This window comes from Camellia sinensis, chromosome 13, assembly GCF_055761805.1.
Source record: "Camellia sinensis isolate YWXY chromosome 13, ASM5576180v1, whole genome shotgun sequence".
NCBI lineage: Eukaryota > Viridiplantae > Streptophyta > Magnoliopsida > Ericales > Theaceae > Camellia > Camellia sinensis.
This window is the reverse complement of record NC_138973.1, coordinates 81,149,233-81,167,603: the sequence shown is the minus strand read 5'-3', so window position 1 is coordinate 81,167,603 and position 18,371 is coordinate 81,149,233. Positions and strand designations below refer to the sequence as shown.

Genomic DNA, 18,371 nt, shown 5'->3' with positions numbered 1-18,371 from the left:
CCGTACCCGGAGTTAACAATAAATCAAAAATTATAGAAAATAAAATACTTTTCCAAATAAAATAACCAATCAAATAAAATAAAACCTTACATTAAAACCATGAAGAATAGTTAGCAAACATCAAACACTTCTTGTAGCTTCACTCCTTACCTTAGCAAAATGCTTAGCTACTCATAATTAAAAACACACACTTGAAATATAGAAAATATGAATTAAGAGAATGAGAACTTTGTTTACAGAGGAAAGTATTGTTGGAAATGGTAGGAAAATTCTAAGTAAAACCAGAATTTTTTCTCAAGTTTGGTCTATTTTTTAAGTGGGCCCCGAGTGTCAATTTACTCGGGTCAAAGTGGTAATGCGTTCTATGCCGCGTTGTGATTCACGTGGTATATTTGGTTGCTCAAAACCATTACCGAGTGAATGGGAAATTGAAGCCAAAGTGTGCTCCATGGAAATGGAGTTTTGGTGGAAATTCCTTAAGGTTGTAAATTGGCTTGTCCTACATTGATTTGGTAGGAAGTTTTGAAAGGGTTTATAAGGCTTGGGTGAGATACTTGAGGTGTGCCCCAAGGGGTACCCAAGTGTTTTAGAGGGAGAGGTTATGGGCAAAATGGGCTAGACCCATTGGACCAAAAAATCACCACACACGCGCGCCCGCGCCGCCGCCGCTGTCCGTCCGGTCGGGCGGGCTGGGCTGGGCCTGGGCTTGGGTGTGTGGTTGGGTTGGGCTTCTAATCTTTTTGGGCCAAAAACATTTGAATTTAATTTTATTTTTTGGTAAAATAAAATCCAGAATTCAAATTAAACTGATTTGGATTTTCTGTACATCCAAACAAGACCCTTCCCGTTTTGAAACAGAAATAAACTAGTTTGGAATTAATGCACACCCAAACAGGGCCCTTTCCGTTTTTGCTATATGTTTGAATTGTTAACAGATTCAAATCTGTTTGACTTCAAAACCAACAGGTATCATACCTGTTCAATTTAAAACCAAGAGCCACCTTTACATCTATAAATAGGACCACCCTCATTTGATGTTATTGATTCAGAAATTTCGTATTTCACCTCTGTTAATTATATTCTTCATCTTGCTGCATTTTATTTCTGAAAGAAAGAGTGTAAACACTTAGTGTGTTCGTAAGGCAAACAATTTGTAGTGCTGCTATTGTTTGTGGTAAGATCATTTCATCTTGGGAGATAGACTTCCAAATTCTGAAAGCACCGTGGAGAGGACGAATCTGTCTTAAGGACATAGTGTCAAACACTGGACTTGATCAGAAAATAATTCGAACAAATTAAAATCAAGTAAGTTATTTAATTTATTTTCAGTGTTGTTTTTATTTATTAAAATCAGATTTAAATTTTGTTTTTGTAACAAAATAAAATCTGTTTTTATTTATTTATTTTTATTTCGAGTTTGATTTTTGTAATCAAACAAATCCTCTCATTTTCTTTATTTCTTTAAATTCTAATTGTTGTTGTGTACACAATAAAATTTAATCTTTTAAATACAGTGAAAATTGTCCTACAAGTTACACTCTAGGCTCTCCCAATTAAGGCTTCATCCTCTCTATTTATAGACCAAGAGAAGGACCAAATCAAACAAAAATACAAATTTGGCTATTTAGCAAATAGGTGACTGTTCCACAAACCTTTTATCCCTCTATAAAACTAAATCACGTTTTCTTCAAAGAATTAGAGTTGTAGGTAAAGTACACCTAAATTAGATTTCTGAGTTAAAAGTTATGGCCAATTAAAGTTGGACAGTTTTGTCAAACATGGTGGCTGGAGTTCACCTGAAATTGCAGCTCATTTTTGACCTTGCAACAGCTGGAATTGGAAGTCTTGTAAAAGATGAAAGTTGTAAATCTCTGATATATGTATCTACAGATACAAACCTCATCTGAATTTTAAGTCAAAAGTTGTGGCCAAAATAGTGAGGCCGTCCAGAACAGATTTTTCATCTTCATCTTCAGCTTCAGCCTCATTCCATTCCCTTGTTGCCTTATTCACGAACCCAGCATTTTCATATGGTCGCCTTCCTTTGTCTCTTTCATCTTCTTTCTAAAAATTGCAAATCAACCCAAACTTTTATTTATTTACAAGTTACTCTGCAAAAAGTAAAATTAATCTATTAAACTCATAACTATAAATAAACTGAGGAATTAATATTATAGAAGCGAATTAATATCTAAAAATAATAGAATAATTATACACTTTTAACCATTCATCAAGCATGTTTCTGAATTTGAAAATCAGGTTTTGAGCGATCATTTGCAGATTGGGCTGCTGTGAGCTCTTTCATGGCTTCCTTTTCTAATTTCTTCTTTTCAGCATCAGCCTGCAGCTCAGCTTATCAAAGACAGCCAAGATTTGTTTAACTGTAGGCAGAAATTTAAAAAAAAAAAAAAAACAAGAAATTTTCTAACTATTATTAACTTGGTTAAATTAAGTGAAAAACTTAAACATTAAATTGAAGACAAGACAAACAAAGAAAAAAAATTTACATAATTCTTTTGGAGGTTCTGTGGCCGAATTGACATATGCCTATTTATTTTTCATGTTTTATTTTTTTGTGGCCGAGGATCCTGATTGTATAAGATAAAGCAATTAATTTTGGCCACTTTGGTCTAATGCTCAATGTAAAGTTTATTTGTATATGATGGTCAACATAGAATTTTAAGGATCATCACTAGATGAAAGTTTCCAAAAAAACCATCATGGTCTAAGAACTCATTCCTTATTCTGTGTCCACAAATCGTATGTGCTCAAAATTACAATTTAAGATATTATTGTAACCAACAAGATGATAGTATACACCCAATTCTTTGTAACCAAACCTTGTTCAAAAGGGGACCTAGCTGGACCTTAGCCAAAATACTAAGACAATGAATCTGCACTTCTTCCCTACGAGACAAATTTGTCAGTAAACTTAACTAAGCAAGAACCAGCAGGGTTTAATAAAAGAAAAGACTGAAAAGAAGCCTCACCACTTCAGAGTACAAGGAGATAATTGACCTTACTTTAGCTTCAGCAGTATCAAGGAAATTCTTCAAGGCCTGAAAGGTCAAGTATTGATTCTGAGCTTTGGATTAAAAACAAGCATTTTCTTTTTTCTTTTTCTTTTTTTGTAATTCAACTTCTATGCAATACAAAGACTCAGCGCTCAAAATCAAGAGAAGCAATCCCAAAGATCATAATAGTTTCAAGGAGAAAACAGCTAAATTTCATAACCTGAAAACACAAACTTACATGACATGAATCTAAAGCATATGAACAAACAATGCTGTTAAGATTTCAAGCCATATGGATATGATTTTATTTTCAATAATTGTTTAAAAGTAATTTTTTACTTAACAGTGACTGAGCCTCTCTACAACAAAAATGATGATGATAGAATTTACTTTGTTTGCAACACTCTCCCAACCTTGACTAAGACTTCCACTAGAAAATTTCTGCCAAGTCCACTTTTCAATTATTCTAATCTATTACCACAGCATCCTCAACAACATGGCTAATATTCCTCAGCAAAATAAAACCAAATTTACTACTGAATTTTCCAAACCAACCCAAGCCTGAAGTCCCATCAAATGAGGTCGGCTACATGAATCCTTCTCCACTCGACTCTATCCAAGGCCATTTGGTTAGTCAAATTAATGAAATTCATATCTCTATTTACTACACTAACCTACGTCAATCTTGGTCTGTCCCTTCCCCTACCACTTCCATCTATCGTCACTGTATCGCATCTCTTTACTATTGCCTTTGTTGGTCGCCGTTATATATGACCAAATCATCTCAATCTATTCTCTCTCAACTTATCTTCTATCGGTACTACTTTTACCCATTCTCAAATATACTCATTCCTAACACTGTCTTTTATAGTCTTGTCACACATCTATCCAGTGTTTTAAAAAGCGTGCCCAGGCGCTAAGCGAGACGAGGCGCAGGGTTGCCGCTCGAAGTAGACGAAGCAAGGAGCATTGCAAGAAGCGAACGAAAGGCGCTGAGGCGTGCGCCTTTCGCCTAGGCTCAAAGCGCAAACTTCGTGCACTTCGGCTAGGACTGACCTATTTTGTATTTGTGTACTAGCCACATAGGATCAAAACTCTTATACAATACAAATCTTTTGGTGAGCTTCTTCGAATCAATGAAGCCCTAAATCTGTTGCGACCAAAATTTGAGCTTCAACATTGACGTGAGCTTCAACATCAACGTTGTCTTCAGGTTCATCTCTTTCGTTTCTTCTTCTTCTTCTTCTTCTTCTTCTTCTTCACATCAATGTTGTCTTCAGGTTCGTCTCTTTCATTTCTTCTTCTTCTTCTTCTTCGTCTTTGTTTTTCATTACTTCTTCTCTCTTCTCTTCTTCTTCTTCTTCTTCTTCTTCTTCTTCTTCTTCTCTGATTTCATTTTTTCTCCTTCTCTTCTTTCATCTGTCATCTCTTCTCTTCGCTGGTTTCTTATTCAATTTTTTTTATTCTTTTTTCTTCATTTTTTTATTCTTCTCTTCTCTAGTCTCTGCTTTTTTCTTGCTTTTTCTTGTCTTGTAAAAATAAAAATAAAAAATCAGTAATTGCATATTTGATATTTTTAATTGCTTATTCTTCTTTGGTTCTCAATCCTTTGTAACTTGATGAGTCAAATGTCGAGTGCTGAAAGTGGAAAGACAGATCCAGCATGGAAGTAGTCAACGATGGTAAATCTCGGAAACCTAAGTAAGTTCAAATGCAATTTTTGTGGAAAAGAGATGAATGAGAGTGTCTGTCGAGTTAAGCAACATCTTGTTGGAGGGTATAGGAATGTGACTAAATGTGTTAGATGCCCAATTGAGGTTAGAGATGAGATTTATGAGTTTATGGCTAAAAAAAAGCAAGTTAAGGAGCAAATCAACTTGATGCCCGATTTTGATGATATGGTTGATGAAGAAGATTTTGAGGATGAGACTGATCTTGTAGAACTCCCTCGGCATGGTAAAAATTCCATTCCTACTCAAGGTTCTACTCAACGAACCAGCTCCGGTTTTGTTCAATCCAAACTTAAAAGGCCTAGGAAGATAGGGCCTATGGATTGTTTCTTCACACCTGATCCAAATGTGGTGGCACAAAAACAAAAAGGCAAGGGGAAGCAAAGTAAAATTGATGAAATGATCCCTATAGGAAAGAGTTAATGCAACAGGCGTATGTTAGAATTGCAAGATGGATGTATGACGTTGGGATTCCTTTCAATGTAGTGAATTATGACAGTTTTGTGCCAATGATTGAAGCTATCGGGCAATTTGGTTCTGGTTTGAAACCACTAACTTACCACATGATACGAGTTCCTTACCTCAAAAAAGGAGTCAATCATGTTAACATATTGATGAAGGAACATGGAGACGATTGGGCAAAGTATGGATGTTCTATAATGTGCGATGGTTGGACAGATAAGAGAAATAGGATTTTGCTTAATTTCTTAGTGGATTGTCCGAGAGGCACCATGTTTATTGAATCCATCGATGCATCTAGTTACTCAAACGATGGAAATAAGATGTTTAATTTGCTTGATAAGTTTGTGGAGAAAATTGGAGAAGCTAATGTGATCCAAGTCGTTATGGATAGTGTGGCAGCAAATGTGTTGGCAGGTAAAAATCTTCAGAAAAACTTATTATGTTATTAGTTTGCAACATAAATCATTTCGTTTCATATCATTAATTTTGTGTTTTGGTTGTTACTTCTAATAGGGAAGTTTTTGGAGGCAAAGGGACCCCACTTGTATTGGACGCCTTGTGCAGCCCATTGTTTGGATTTGATGTTGGAAGATATCTTCAAATTACCCAATTTTAAAAAGACATTTGAAAGGGCAATTGGGATACATGGTTACATTTATAACTGACCATCTTTGTTGAATATGATGAGGCGTTTTACTCAGTTGAAGGAGTTTGTTAAGCCTTCCAAAACTAGATTTGCAACGGCTTTCTTAACTTTACAAAGGGTTTATCAACAAAGGAACAATTTGAGGAAGATGTTCACTTCGGAGGAGTGGACCAAAAGCAAATGGGCGAAGGAGCCACCGGGTAAGAAGACAGCTCAAATACTACTAACGCCTTCATTTTGGAACCATTGTCACTTTGCCCTCCAATTTTCATGTCCTCTTGTTCATGTACTAAGAAAGGTTGATGGTGAAGAAAAGCCTCCAATGGGTTACATTTATGAGGCTATGGATAGGGCTAAGGAAGCTATTGCAAATAGCTTCAATGGAAATGAAGAGAAGTACAAAGATGTGTTTCAAATCATTGACCAAAGGTGGAATGTTCAATTGCATCGCCCTTTACATGCAGCTTGGTTTTATTTAAATCTAGAATTTGTTTACAAAGATCCAAGGGCTGCAAAGGACAAAGAAATCGTATCAGGCCTATATCAATGTATATCAAGGTTGATCCCAACACTAGAGGCCCAAGATAAAGTTACTACAGACTTGAAAAAATATGAAAATGCTGAAGGAATTTTTGGAATACCTATGGCAATTAGACAAAGAACTACAAGGGTACCAGGTGATCTACGTTCATCCACAAAATTAAGTTACTAGTCGATTCCTTATAGTTTAATTATTTGTGAAGTGTCAACTAATAATCATTTATAGCTAATTGGTGGAGTTCTTATGGTCATGATGCTCCCGAGTTGCAACAATTTGCCATCAAATTTCTTAGTCTTGTAGTTTATCTAGTTGTGAGCGGAATTGGAGTGTGTTTGAACATGTGAGTATCCGTTGTCAAATTTGGGGAACTCTAAAATTTTCTTCCAATTTTTTTTTTTTAGTTATATATGAATTTAAATTTTTTTGTTTTATTTATTGTTACAGCTTTACAGCAAAATAAGAAATAGGCTAGCTCAAAAACGTCTCAATGATTTGGTGTCAAGTATAATAGAGCATTGAAACGTCGATACATTTCACGTGGCAAATTTGATCCCATCTCTTTGAAAGATATTGATGAATGCAATGAATGGCTGATTGGGAGGATGGAGAATGAGCTTGTGTTTGATGATGATAATGATTCTTTAGGGTGAGATGATGTTGCTGTAGCAGCAGGAGTTGAGGAAAGAAGCCAAAGAACTAGATCAACCACAACTAGGACAACTCCAATTGGTTCAAGCTCACCTCAACTTGTAGATGAGGAAGAGGAATGGGAAGATGTAGATTCAGATGAGGAAGGAGAGGAGGATGTGGAGGGATATAAATCTAATGATGATGAAGGAGATGATGGAGATGACGCTTATTATTAAGTTCTTAGGACAATGCATCCATGGGACTAGTCACTAGATGTTTAGTTGTTTTCAACTTTGTGGATTATTAAGTTCTTATGTTTGTTGTTTCATGTTACTTTAATGGTTTTTGAAATGTTGAATATTGTTCATTTTGAAATTCTATAAATATTTGTTTATGTTGAAAATTGTGCTATATATTGTGCTATATTGATATTTTGCTTAACTTCTATAACTTGCACCTCGCTTTGGTGAGGCGCACGGCGTGCCTCGCCTTGTGCCTTGGCGCTTAGGCTCCAAGTGACCTTGGCGCCCCAATGCGTCTAGAGCTTTTTAAAACACTGCATCTACCTTAGCATTCTCATCTTAGCAATGCTCATCTTATCTACATGTTTTTTAGTTGTCCAACATTCCATCCCATAGCCGTTCTATAAAACTTTCCTTTTAGTCTAGTGGGTACTCGTTTATCACACAGTACCCCAGATGCAAGCCACCCCGCCTTAATTCTATGGACCACATACACTAATTTTTTCATGAAACTAGAATTATGTACATCTACGAAGATCCAACATAAATCTGGAAGAAAAAAAAGAGTAACCAAGTCTTAACCTGGCTATGTTAGGCTCTTTAACCATTGTTGTAGCTCCCCATATGTATTCTATGCCCCCTTATCCATATCTAGCTACTGACTACGCTTGCAGAGATGGTACCATCATTATCTAAATCAGTGAGTTCCTGCTCAACCTTTTCAAGACCTTTACTCACAGCTAGCATTTCTTCAGCTAAAGACTTCAATTGGATCTGGCCATTTGATATGCGGATGGAACACACAATAAATTGTACAATTCAACTATAGACACCCTATCCACTTGTTACATTAAGGAAAAAGCATACCATAGAGGCCACTTCCAAATGAACGAGATCCTTATCAAAATCCAGCAACTCTGGCATCAACTCAGCAATGAGCTAATGAAGACAGGAAAGTAATTGACATAGCATCACATAAGAATTCAGAGAAACTTCAGAAGAATAAAATATACAAAAGATGTTGAACATGCACAACAAAATGGAAGTTGTTAATCAAATATGGTGAACTATTCAAGAAGAGAAAACAATTAAAACATGCAAAACAATTTGAAGAAGAACCATTATCAATTTGTACATACAAAATTATTCTCTAAAAACTCATGCTTGTCAGATAAACAAATTTTGTTTCATAAAGAAAACTTAAGTGTTACGTGTTATCAAACAAATATATAGTAAGCGGTAACCAAAAATTCCTTTACAAATTCCTTTACAAAAGGAAGAGTTAGCATTTTTCCTTTCAAGCATATTCCTAAATTGTTCTATTTTACAAAAAAAACATTGTATGCCTACTCCTGGGCATAAATCAAACTCCGGAGATCGCTACGATTGAGTGATTACTGACTTAAATAATGGTGAGCTTGGCAAGATAAGTCATCATCCACTATAATACATATGCAAATAAAATTTTAATGAGACATTTTTTAAGTGAGAATTTTGAAATTTTTACCTTGCACAAATAATGCATCAATGTCATTTTATTGTTCCTTGCACGAGTATCAAACAGCTTAAGTAGGCTGTCCAATTTGAATCCTATGACAGATCCTGAAATACAAAGGAGGACATCAATGCCAAAAGCATTCCACCAACAAAATATTACAGTTCATATCAAACTTCAATCTTACAAAATAATACCTCGAGCAGTGCCTTGGTTCAATGCATTTCCTAAAGTGAGAATCATCTGCATTATCTGACACAATTTTGCAGATCCTTTACCTACAATAATGGGTATGGTATTAAGGTACTGAAAATTAATTCTCACTAGTACTAACTTCACTAACCTAAATAAAAGGAAGTACCTATCTAGTAGCAACAATGATTGTGTTCAGGTTACATCTTAAGTCATTCACCTGAAATTGTTCGAAGCTTAAAGTACGAACAGCTAGAATAATAATAGCATTTGTTCTCAGATAATACCCAAAAAAAAAAGTCCCAGATCAATATACCTAACTGGAAAATGTTACTCTGAATGCAAACACTCGCAATTTGGACTCCACTTGTGGGACATTCATCAACTCCAGGAAAAACTGAAATGTTCATCAAGCACAAAATTTGTTAAGTGATATTGTTAGCAAAATTTTTGTTAGCCCTCAACACAAATTTCACCAATCAATCAACAATTAAACGATTGCCAAGAAAAATAGAAAAAATAAAAGAGAGAAAGAAAAAGTATGTAATGGAATTAAAAACAACCACTACGAAAGCATAACTGTAATACCTTGTAGAGTACAAGGTGATTAAAATTTAAGGGAAATAAATTACCTTACAATTACTCCTGCTCCTAAAATTGAAATTCACTACAAGAAAAAGCATTTTTGCCGACCACTTTTAGCTACCAAAACTAATTTAGTCGCCAAAAGTCACGGAATTGGCTACTAAAAATAATATTAGTCGGCAAAAGTCAACTTTTTAGCTACTAATTTTTTTTAGTAGGGGAATGTTGATTATTGGCTACTAAAAAAAATTTAGTAGCTAAAGATATTACAATTGGCGACTAAAACAATTTTTAGTAGCTAAAAATATGACAATTGGCGACTAAATAAAAATTTAGTAGCTGTAGAGGTACCTTTAGCTACTAAATTGTTTGGTAGCCAAATGAAAATAAAAAAATTAATTTTTAATCTTTCCCGACCAAACTCTTGGTCGCCAAATGTCAAGTTTCGGCGACAAAATTCTTTTTAGTCGCTGTATACCTACTTTCGGCTACTAAATTATTTGGTAGCCGAATGAAAATAAAAAAATTAATTTTTAATCTTTGCCGACCAAAATTTTGGTCGCCAAATGTTAACTTTCGACGACAAAATTCCTTTTAGTCGCCAAAGACCTACCTTTAGCTACTAAATTATTTGGTAGCCGAATGAAAATAAAAAAATTAATTTTTAATCTTTGCCGACCAAAATTTTGGTCGCCAAATGTTAACTTTCGGCGACAAAATTCCTTTTAGTCACCAAAGACCTACCTTTAGCTACTAAATTATTTGGTAGCCGAATGAAAATAAAAAAATTAATTTTTAATCTTTTGCCGACCAAAATTTTGGTCGCCAAATGTTAACTTTCGGCGACAACATTCCTTTTAGTCGCCAAAGACCTACCTTTAGCTACTAAATTATTTGGTAGCCGAATGAAAATAAAAAAATTAACAAAATAGTTATTTTATTTTATTAATAACAATACCATTAGTCTCTACTTGAAAATTTGACTAAACAAAATAGTTATTTTTATTTTTATTTTTATTTTTAGGTTGTACACCCACCATCCAAAATTATTAATATCTTATTTTATTTTTTATTATCTCAAAATATTAATTTAAAAAAAATTAATTATTTAAATAATATGAATTTCTTATTTTGTCCTTTTTTTAAATCCATTAATAATACAAAAAGTACAATTATGACAATTGATATTTCTACAAAAATATACTATCAAAAGGTAATTTTGAAAAATTAATATTTTTAAAATGTAATAATTGTATTATAAAAAGAAATTAAATTCTGAAAATAGACTATTATTTTTAGATGGAAGAAGTTGTCGGCTTTCATTTGATGGGTTGAACACATCTTTTAATAATTGGGCCCGCACGCGAAAGGTATGCTAAAATGGGCAACTTGTAATTGGCTGTTTGTCGATAGTTTTACATTGCAAAAATTTAAAGGCATAGTTACAGGTCAGTCTGATGAATTTAATTTTTAATAATAAATTTATTATTTTTAAAAAGTACAATTAAACTATTTATACTTTTTACATCATCATATTTCAATAACACTAATAAATTAAGAATAAATCAAAATTCACAAATAAAAGACAAAATATCCCAATTATTTATCATTTTAATAAATTTTTGCGACGGAACTATTTGCGACGGCACACTTTGTCGCTCATTACTCTGTCTCTTTCTCTGTCTCTCTATCTCTTTTCTCTATTCGTCTCTCACTCATCTCTCTCTCTCACTACCCATCTTATCTACCACATTTACCACTACTGCAAATGCCATTCAACTACCACCACTCTTCTCTTTCTCTCTTTTACTCATCACTCTTCTTTCTCTGTCTGTTTGTCTATCTGTCTGTGTGTCTTTCGTTTATCTTTCTTCTCTCTATCTCTCTCATTTGTCTTCTTTCTATGTCTCTCTCGCTCATCTCTCTTCTCTCTATCTCACTCATCTCTTTTCTCTCTGTCTCTCTCATTCATCTCTGTTCTCTCTATCTCTCTATTTTTTTATTCTCTCTCTCGTTCATCTCTTTTCGCTCTCTTTCTATATATCTCTCTCATCTCTTGTTTCTCTCTATTTTTCTATGTCTCTCCCTATCTCTTTCTCTCTTTGTCTCTCTGTCTCTGTCTCTCTCTATATCTCTTTATCTCTTTATCTCTCTCTTACTTATCACTCTTCTTTCTTTCTTTCTCTCTCTGTGTCTGTTTGTCTGTCTCTCACTCTTCTCTCTCTCTCTCTTTCTTTCTATGTGTCTATCTATCTGTTTATCTCTCTCCCCCATTGTGTTCACATTGCTCACTCTCTCCCCCATCTCTGTGTCTCTCTGTGTCTCTCACTCATCACTCTTCTTTGTCTGTCTGTCTCTTTCTTTCTCTCTATGTCTTTGTCTCTCTTCTCTTTCTCTCTCTCACTCATCACTCTTCTCTGTCTGTCTGTCTCTATCTCTGTCTCTCTCTCTCTCTCTGTGTCTCTCATCCATCTTTCTTCTCTTTATCTCTCTCATCTCTCTCTCTCTGTCTTCTCTTTATCTCTCTCGCTCATCTCTCTCTGTGTCTCGCTCATCTCTCGTCTATCTCTTTTCGCTCTCTCTCTCTCTTTGTCTATATCTTTTCATTCATTTTTTCATCTTTCTTTCTCTCTTCTCTTTCTCTTTCTCACTCATCACTCTTCTCTTTCTGCCTGTCTGTTTATCTGTCTCTCTCTCTCACTCATCTATCTCTTCTCTCATCTCTTTTCTCTCTCTGTCTCTTTCGCTCATCTCTCTTCTCTTTATCTCTCTCGCTCATCTCTCATCTTTCTCTGTCTCTCTCGTTCATCTCTCTTCTCTCTATCTTTCTTTCTGTCTCTCTCGTTCATCTCTCTTCTCTTTATGTCTCTCTCGCTCATCTCTCTTCTCTCTATCTCTCTGTCTCTCTGTCTCTCTCGTCCATCTCTCTTCTCTCTATGTCTCTTTTCTGTCTCTCACTCTCACTCTCTATCTCTTTCTTTCTCTCTCTCTCTCTCTCTCTCCCACTGTGTTTGAGTTGCTCACTCTCTCACTCTTATCCTCTCTATTTGCTGAGCTCCCTCTTGATTTATCGATCCACTACAAGAAAATGCACTTTTAGCGACTACTTTGTCTCTCTCTCGCTCATCACTCTCTCTCTCTCTCCTCTATCTGTCTCTCACTCATTTCTCTCTCTCACCATCCATCTCCAGTACCACCTTCACCACTACTACAAACGCCATTCCACCCCCACCACTACTTCCACTATCGCCACTTCACCTCTACGACTACTATTACTACTATCATCACCACCACTCCACTACCACTACTACTACCATTACCTCTCTTTCATCCCTGCCACTCCATTTACACTACCACTACCACAACTTCACCACTAATCTCTTTCGCGAGGGCTAAGTGTGTAAAAAAAATTCACACTTTTTGCGAGGGCTAAGTGTGTAAAAAAAATTCACTCATCATGACTTATGAGTAAATAATACATATTTGTAAGACTTATTGATATTATTTCAGATTTTAAATAATACATCTATGAGAAAATATACATATTGCATGTTCTAAAATTCTAAAAAATTGATTAGTGCCTAGTTAGTCATACAGGAGTCCCAAAAAAAAAAAAAAAAAAACACGGGTTGAGTTGGCACATAATTTTTTTTTAAAAAAAATTTCTTTCTTTTTTTTTTTAATTTTCTTTCTTTCTTTTCTTTCTTATTTTATATATATATATATATATATATATATATATATATATATATATATATATATATATATATATAATATAAGAATATAAGAAAATATAAGGATATAAAATTTTAAAATATATTATTATATTTTTCAATACATAAAATATTAGGACAAATATTTAAGATAATTTAATTTTTGCCTTTTTTTTAATTTATAATTTTATTACTTATATTTTTATTTAAATATAATTTTAATATATATGTTACTTTTATTTTAATTTTTTAGACTGTTGTTATTTTACTTTTACCGAGTAAATATTAGTCGGCGATTATAATTACAAAATTTAAAAATTGTGCTTCATATCTGAGGGAAACTTCAGAGGGAAACTTTATTACTTCTTTATTTTCTCTCTCTCTCTTTCTCACTCTCCCACGCCTTTGCCCTCATAGATTAACAACAATGACATTTTATGTCTCCACTTGAAATTTGACTTTCTTTTTTTTTTTTAAATGAGAAAAATAAAATTGAAAGAAGCTTATTTTTTAAAAATAAAAATGAAAATGAAACATGCTTATTAATTAAATAAAAATGAATTCCCATTAGTAGTAGGTATATGAATAAAACAATCAGATTTATTGAATAAAGTGGTAAAAGCCAGTTGGCTTTATTAATATTTTAAATTTTATTTTTGTATCACATGAACCATTGGGCAACATCTAAAAAAATCACCTATTTTTTCAAAAAATTTTGTCCTTTCGTAATTTTATTTTAATTTTTTTTTTCAATTCATTTTATTGAGCCGAATCTAAGAAATATATATATTTTTAAAATTTTTAAAAAATTCAAAATTCAAAATAAGCAAAAAATATTTACTATTTTTTTGTTTATTTTTATCTTTATTGAATTTTTTTTGAAATTTTAGAAAAAAATTATAATTTTTCGATTCATTTTGTTGAATGAAAACGAAAAATAAAAAAAAATATTTTTTACCTTTGGCGACCAAAATTTTGGTAGCCAAAAGTTTGTTTTCAGCGACAAAATTGAATTTTAGTCGCCAAAGAACTAAAATGTTTTGGAGGGAGACATTTCAAATATTTAGAGGGATTTACAAAATACCTTTAGCGACAAAAAGGTTTAGTCGCCAATAACCATTTATATAAAATATCTCACGCTCTCACCAAACCAAACCCAGCAAAACCAGCACCTTTCTCTCTCTCTCTCTCTCTCTCTCTCTCTCTCTCTCTTCAGCATCCTTCTCCCTCTCCCTCTCCCTCTCCGCTGCTCCTCTCCCCTCCACTCTCACCGCCGCTCCTCCTCACGTTGGCCGGCAACCGGAGCACCGATTCACCCCCTTGTTGGTCACCGTCGCCTGAGATCCTCTCTCTCCCTCTCGGCTCTGTTTTTCTGTCTCTCATTCTTTCACCATTCACTCACAAAAACCCATAGAGCTTCACATACACGCACACACATGGGTTCTTCAAATAGTCAGAAGGTATGATTTGTAATGCATAATACTCTATTGGGTCATTCACTTTTTGCTCTAATTCTAGCTTTCCATTAATGGGTTCCATCAATTTTTTTGAAGGACCACTTTGAAGTTGTAAAACAGTTTTTGTTTGATTCATATTAAAAATGATAATGACCTAACATTTTGTTTGGCTCAAAACATTGGTCATGGTGTTTTGTGTTTTTTTGGGGGAATGTTGGTGAAATTGAATCACTTTGTCTATGTAGCCATTGTTGGTTTTCAATCTATGTAGCTACTTCCCTTTCTGCTATCAACTTGAACATATGATTTCACTATCTCGCCCGTTAACTGTTTGATAAATTGCATGAACTATCAACGCTTCAATTTCTTCTTATATTCTTGGAAGTGTTTAATCTAGGGGATATTGACCCAAAAATCAGGTATTGTAGGTTTCATTTATGGATCCTTCGTTTGAGTCTGATGGACTATATACTCCTAAGCAGTTGATGAGATGGTCATGTGAATTGTGTGTTTTAAAATTGAAGTATTGTCCTTGCTGTGAGTGGACAATTAACAATTAGTATAGTCATCTTGACCTCTTTGACCTCTTTTTTCTTTGTTGTCCTAATGATCAGTCCTTTTAAATAGTTTTTAATGCTCTTCTTGAATTCAATAAATTTTCTGGCCTCCCGCCAAAAAAGAGCAAAAACAGGATTTACATTGTTGGCACTGATAATCTATCTAAGATAGATCTTCGCAATTTACTTCGGGTTCAACTTGGTTCCCTTCCTGTCAAATACTTAGGAGTGCCCCTTATTTCTAGTTAGCTCTCAATTGATGACTGTAAAGGCCTCATTGACAAAATTAGTTGTATATTTGCTAAGAATTAGGCTACAAAATACTAAGAATTTAAAGTTTTACTTGATGTAATTCACTGGTTCACAATCTTTTATTCTTCTTCATTTTTTATTTTTTATTTATAAATTTTTTGTCCTGTTTGCTATAGTTGTATATTTGCTTCTCATTTTACAATAGTCTTTAATTTGTGTTTTGAGTTTGTCCTTCAAGAACATTATGTCTTTACCTTTGACCTTTCAGTCAAAAACATTACATATCTTTTGAAACATTAATATGGAGTAACGTGTATATATATATATATATATTTGGCCTGTGATGTAAGTGTTTCAAGCTAATATGTAGAATAGCTGAAGCAATCCCTCTTATGTCAGGCCATTTAACAATATTTTTCATTTATGGGTGCTTAGTAATTTATTGTGCAGAGACCACTATACATCAGGATATGTAGTGAGATTATATTTTAAGTCAGGTTTTCTAATGGGTCATCTCACCATTAGTTTTGATTTATGACTGGCTCGCTATAATATCAGTTGGAGTGAGATTATTCAGGATATGTAGCCCTAGTACAAAAATACTATTCTCGTGTCTGGCAAGGCAACACCACAACCAAAGAAGTGAATTTTTTCAAATTTATGTAGAAGACATCCAACATGTTTAGAAATTTTATTGTCTCTTTTTGAAGAAACTTGATTGACTTATATTTTGAAAATAGGCTGCAGGGCAAAAGCAACAAAAGAAAAGAAAGGTTAGTGGTATATATTTTTTCTTATTTAGACAATTTAGGAGAAAACGTAAAAGATAAATTGATAAATTTAAGTCGTCCACCTTGCATTGGAAAATGGTGAATATATTATCTATTTTTTCTTTAACAAATAAAATTATGGGATTATTTGTTGAATATATTTAATGCTAGAGGAAGTAGCAAAAGAAGCAACTAAACATATAGATCATGCAAAATTAGTTGGAAGTCTTCTGCTAAAAAAATTCCCAACTTTCTTAAGAACATGAAAGGTATTCTCTGGAGAATGTTTAGCCAATGACCTTTAGACTGTGTGTGTCGAGTGTAACTTTCTGTGAACCAATTGAATGGCTTTTTTGGACTAACTGACGAGAGTTCTCTATAGCATGTAAAGCTATAGTCTTTAGAGTTCCAAGAGTAACTTGTTTTGAAGTTGAAATGGAAGAAAGTGAGAACAAGAGATAACTTTTATTCACCCAAAAAAAGATCTATAACTTGCTTTCCTATATAGTTTGATTTAGAAGAATATTTCCATGTTTAGTTGTAAGGAATTGTATTTGTTGATAATTAACTTTTGGAAGATCTTTTGTGGTGTATTGTATTATATTTTGATTTTCAATTTGGTAAAAGAAATGGAGTTGTATCATTTTCTATGGGTTGATTTACTTGGAAATACTTGTAATTTGTAAAATTTATTATTTTTTCTTTAGATAATATTTGTGAAATGATTTTCACACTTTTCTTTTAACCTTTCACAACGGGAGTGTGAGAGGCTAACGGGAGAGAGTGGATATAATTTCTCTAATATTATTATTCAATAGAATTTAGATCCATTGCAATATTTTGAATTTTATCAAGGTCAGTTTTGTGGTAATTGGCATTTGAGGCCACCTTTATTATCAATTCTAACTTGCTCTGGAATTTTCTGTTTCTATTTACAGCATTCATGGGCAATGTGCAGTAACTATGAAATCTCTGTTAAGAGTAACTATAACTTTGAAAAACCTTTCTTGCACCTTGCCAGGAAGCTTGCAGGGTAATGGAATAGTACATTGTTTGTTATTTTATTTTTTGTTTATTTATACTGGTGGAATTGTAGACTATTAGATAAAGATAAGCAATTAGTTGCAGGGGACTATTAGATAAAGATAAGCAAGAAAACATCACAAATAATTATCTTTATCTTTGCAGGGGAACTCTCCAAAGGAACCTTTTGAATTAATATCATTAGAAAAATGAAAAAATGGTGTGATAAAAAATCCATCAAAGATAGTGTGATAATATCATTAGTTGCATTATGATGTAATGAAAAAATAGTGTGATAATATCATTAGTTGCATCTAGATTAGGTGCATTTAAACATATAAGAAAATTTTGATTAAAATATGAGAAAAAAATCCACCAAAGATTAAAAAATACGAAAAACAAAATTTCGTAAACAAATTTCAAATTTTATTTTTTGGTGGTGGTGGTGGTGGTTCAGAGTTCTTAAATTTTTAACTTGTGGGGAACATTAGAGTCCAGGAATGAAAATTTATGAGTTGCTGTTAATGATCAATTTGTGGTGTTTCTTATCCCTTTGGTATTCTTTACAGGCACGAAGCTGAGCTTGCTGCAGCGGCTAGCCAGCCCCTTCCTGATGATGATGACGATGCATTTGACTAATGTGCCCTAGTCCATCAACACTTCTTTCACGAAGTATCATTGAGCGTTCATTCATCCTCCACCGGTGTATCGACGACGTCAAGCTACACACCAATGTGATTTTAAGGTCAGTCTACTCTCTCTGTTTCTCTTTCTCTACCTCTCTCGTTCTTCTGGTCTCTCGGTTTCTCTCTTTGCCCCTCTCTCCTTCTTCTAGTCTCTCAGTTTCTCTTTTTCTGCTTTCACTGTCTTCGGACAAGTTTGGGTACTTGCCATTCCATTCACATTGCTTCTAATATCTCCAAAATTTCTCTATTTTGAAGGATTTCACGAACATCTTGAATGATTTTGATTTGGGAAAATAATTTAAAAAGTAGATTGATTAACCTGTTCTATATTTTGATTATGATATTCACACACACACACAAATATATTTGATCATTT

General features: G+C 33.7%; 2 protein-coding genes and 2 long non-coding RNA genes across 8 annotated transcripts; 2 read left to right on the top strand and 2 right to left on the bottom strand.

Moving 5' to 3' along the window:
- Nucleotides 1-1,596: 1,596 nt before the first annotated feature.
- LOC114281457 (uncharacterized) lies at nt 1,597-3,416 on the bottom strand. Of its 5 annotated transcripts, none has more exons than XR_014349127.1 (5): nt 3,253-3,416; nt 2,991-3,059; nt 2,841-2,907; nt 2,216-2,381; nt 1,597-2,111 (listed from the first exon to the last, which is right to left on the bottom strand). It is a non-coding gene; the product is annotated as an uncharacterized LOC114281457 (long non-coding RNA). The 5 variants fall into 5 exon arrangements; XR_014349125.1 differs by having other exon boundaries at nt 1,641-2,111; nt 2,225-2,381; nt 3,253-3,407; XR_014349126.1 differs by lacking the exon at nt 3,253-3,416 and having other exon boundaries at nt 2,991-3,130.
- A 1,750-nt stretch (nt 3,417-5,166) lies between these two features.
- On the top strand, nt 5,167-5,871 carry LOC145805515 (uncharacterized). The gene is made up of 2 exons (XM_082900669.1): nt 5,167-5,620; nt 5,720-5,871. The coding sequence occupies exons 1-2, from the start codon at nt 5,167-5,169 to the stop codon at nt 5,869-5,871; spliced, it is 606 nt and encodes a 201-aa protein (XP_082756795.1).
- Nucleotides 5,872-5,889: 18 nt separating this feature from the next.
- Nucleotides 5,890-7,259, top strand: LOC114281443 (uncharacterized). The gene is made up of 4 exons (XM_028223893.2): nt 5,890-6,529; nt 6,619-6,719; nt 6,838-6,895; nt 7,060-7,259. The coding sequence occupies exons 1-4, from the start codon at nt 5,890-5,892 to the stop codon at nt 7,257-7,259; spliced, it is 999 nt and encodes a 332-aa protein (XP_028079694.2).
- A 1,509-nt stretch (nt 7,260-8,768) lies between these two features.
- LOC114281458 (uncharacterized) lies at nt 8,769-9,176 on the bottom strand. The gene is made up of 3 exons (XR_014348811.1): nt 9,122-9,176; nt 8,958-9,038; nt 8,769-8,867 (listed from the first exon to the last, which is right to left on the bottom strand). It is a non-coding gene; the product is annotated as an uncharacterized LOC114281458 (long non-coding RNA).
- Nucleotides 9,177-18,371: the final 9,195 nt, after the last annotated feature.

What these genes read in the sequence shown, in the direction of transcription:
- LOC145805515 (XM_082900669.1), top strand. Translation starts at nt 5,167, where the DNA reads ATGCAACAGGCGTATGTTAGAATTGCAAGATGGATGTATGACGTTGGG. An exon ending in GGCAGCAAATGTGTTGGCAG is followed by an intron (nt 5,621 to 5,719) that starts GTAAAAATCTTC and finishes TACTTCTAATAG; the next exon opens with GGAAGTTTTTGGAGGCAAAG.
- LOC114281443 (XM_028223893.2), top strand. Translation starts at nt 5,890, where the DNA reads ATGAGGCGTTTTACTCAGTTGAAGGAGTTTGTTAAGCCTTCCAAAACT. An exon ending in TAGTTGTGAGCGGAATTGGA is followed by an intron (nt 6,720 to 6,837) that starts GTGTGTTTGAAC and finishes TTATTGTTACAG; the next exon opens with CTTTACAGCAAAATAAGAAA. An exon ending in TCTCAATGATTTGGTGTCAA is followed by an intron (nt 6,896 to 7,059) that starts GTATAATAGAGC and finishes ATGTTGCTGTAG; the next exon opens with CAGCAGGAGTTGAGGAAAGA.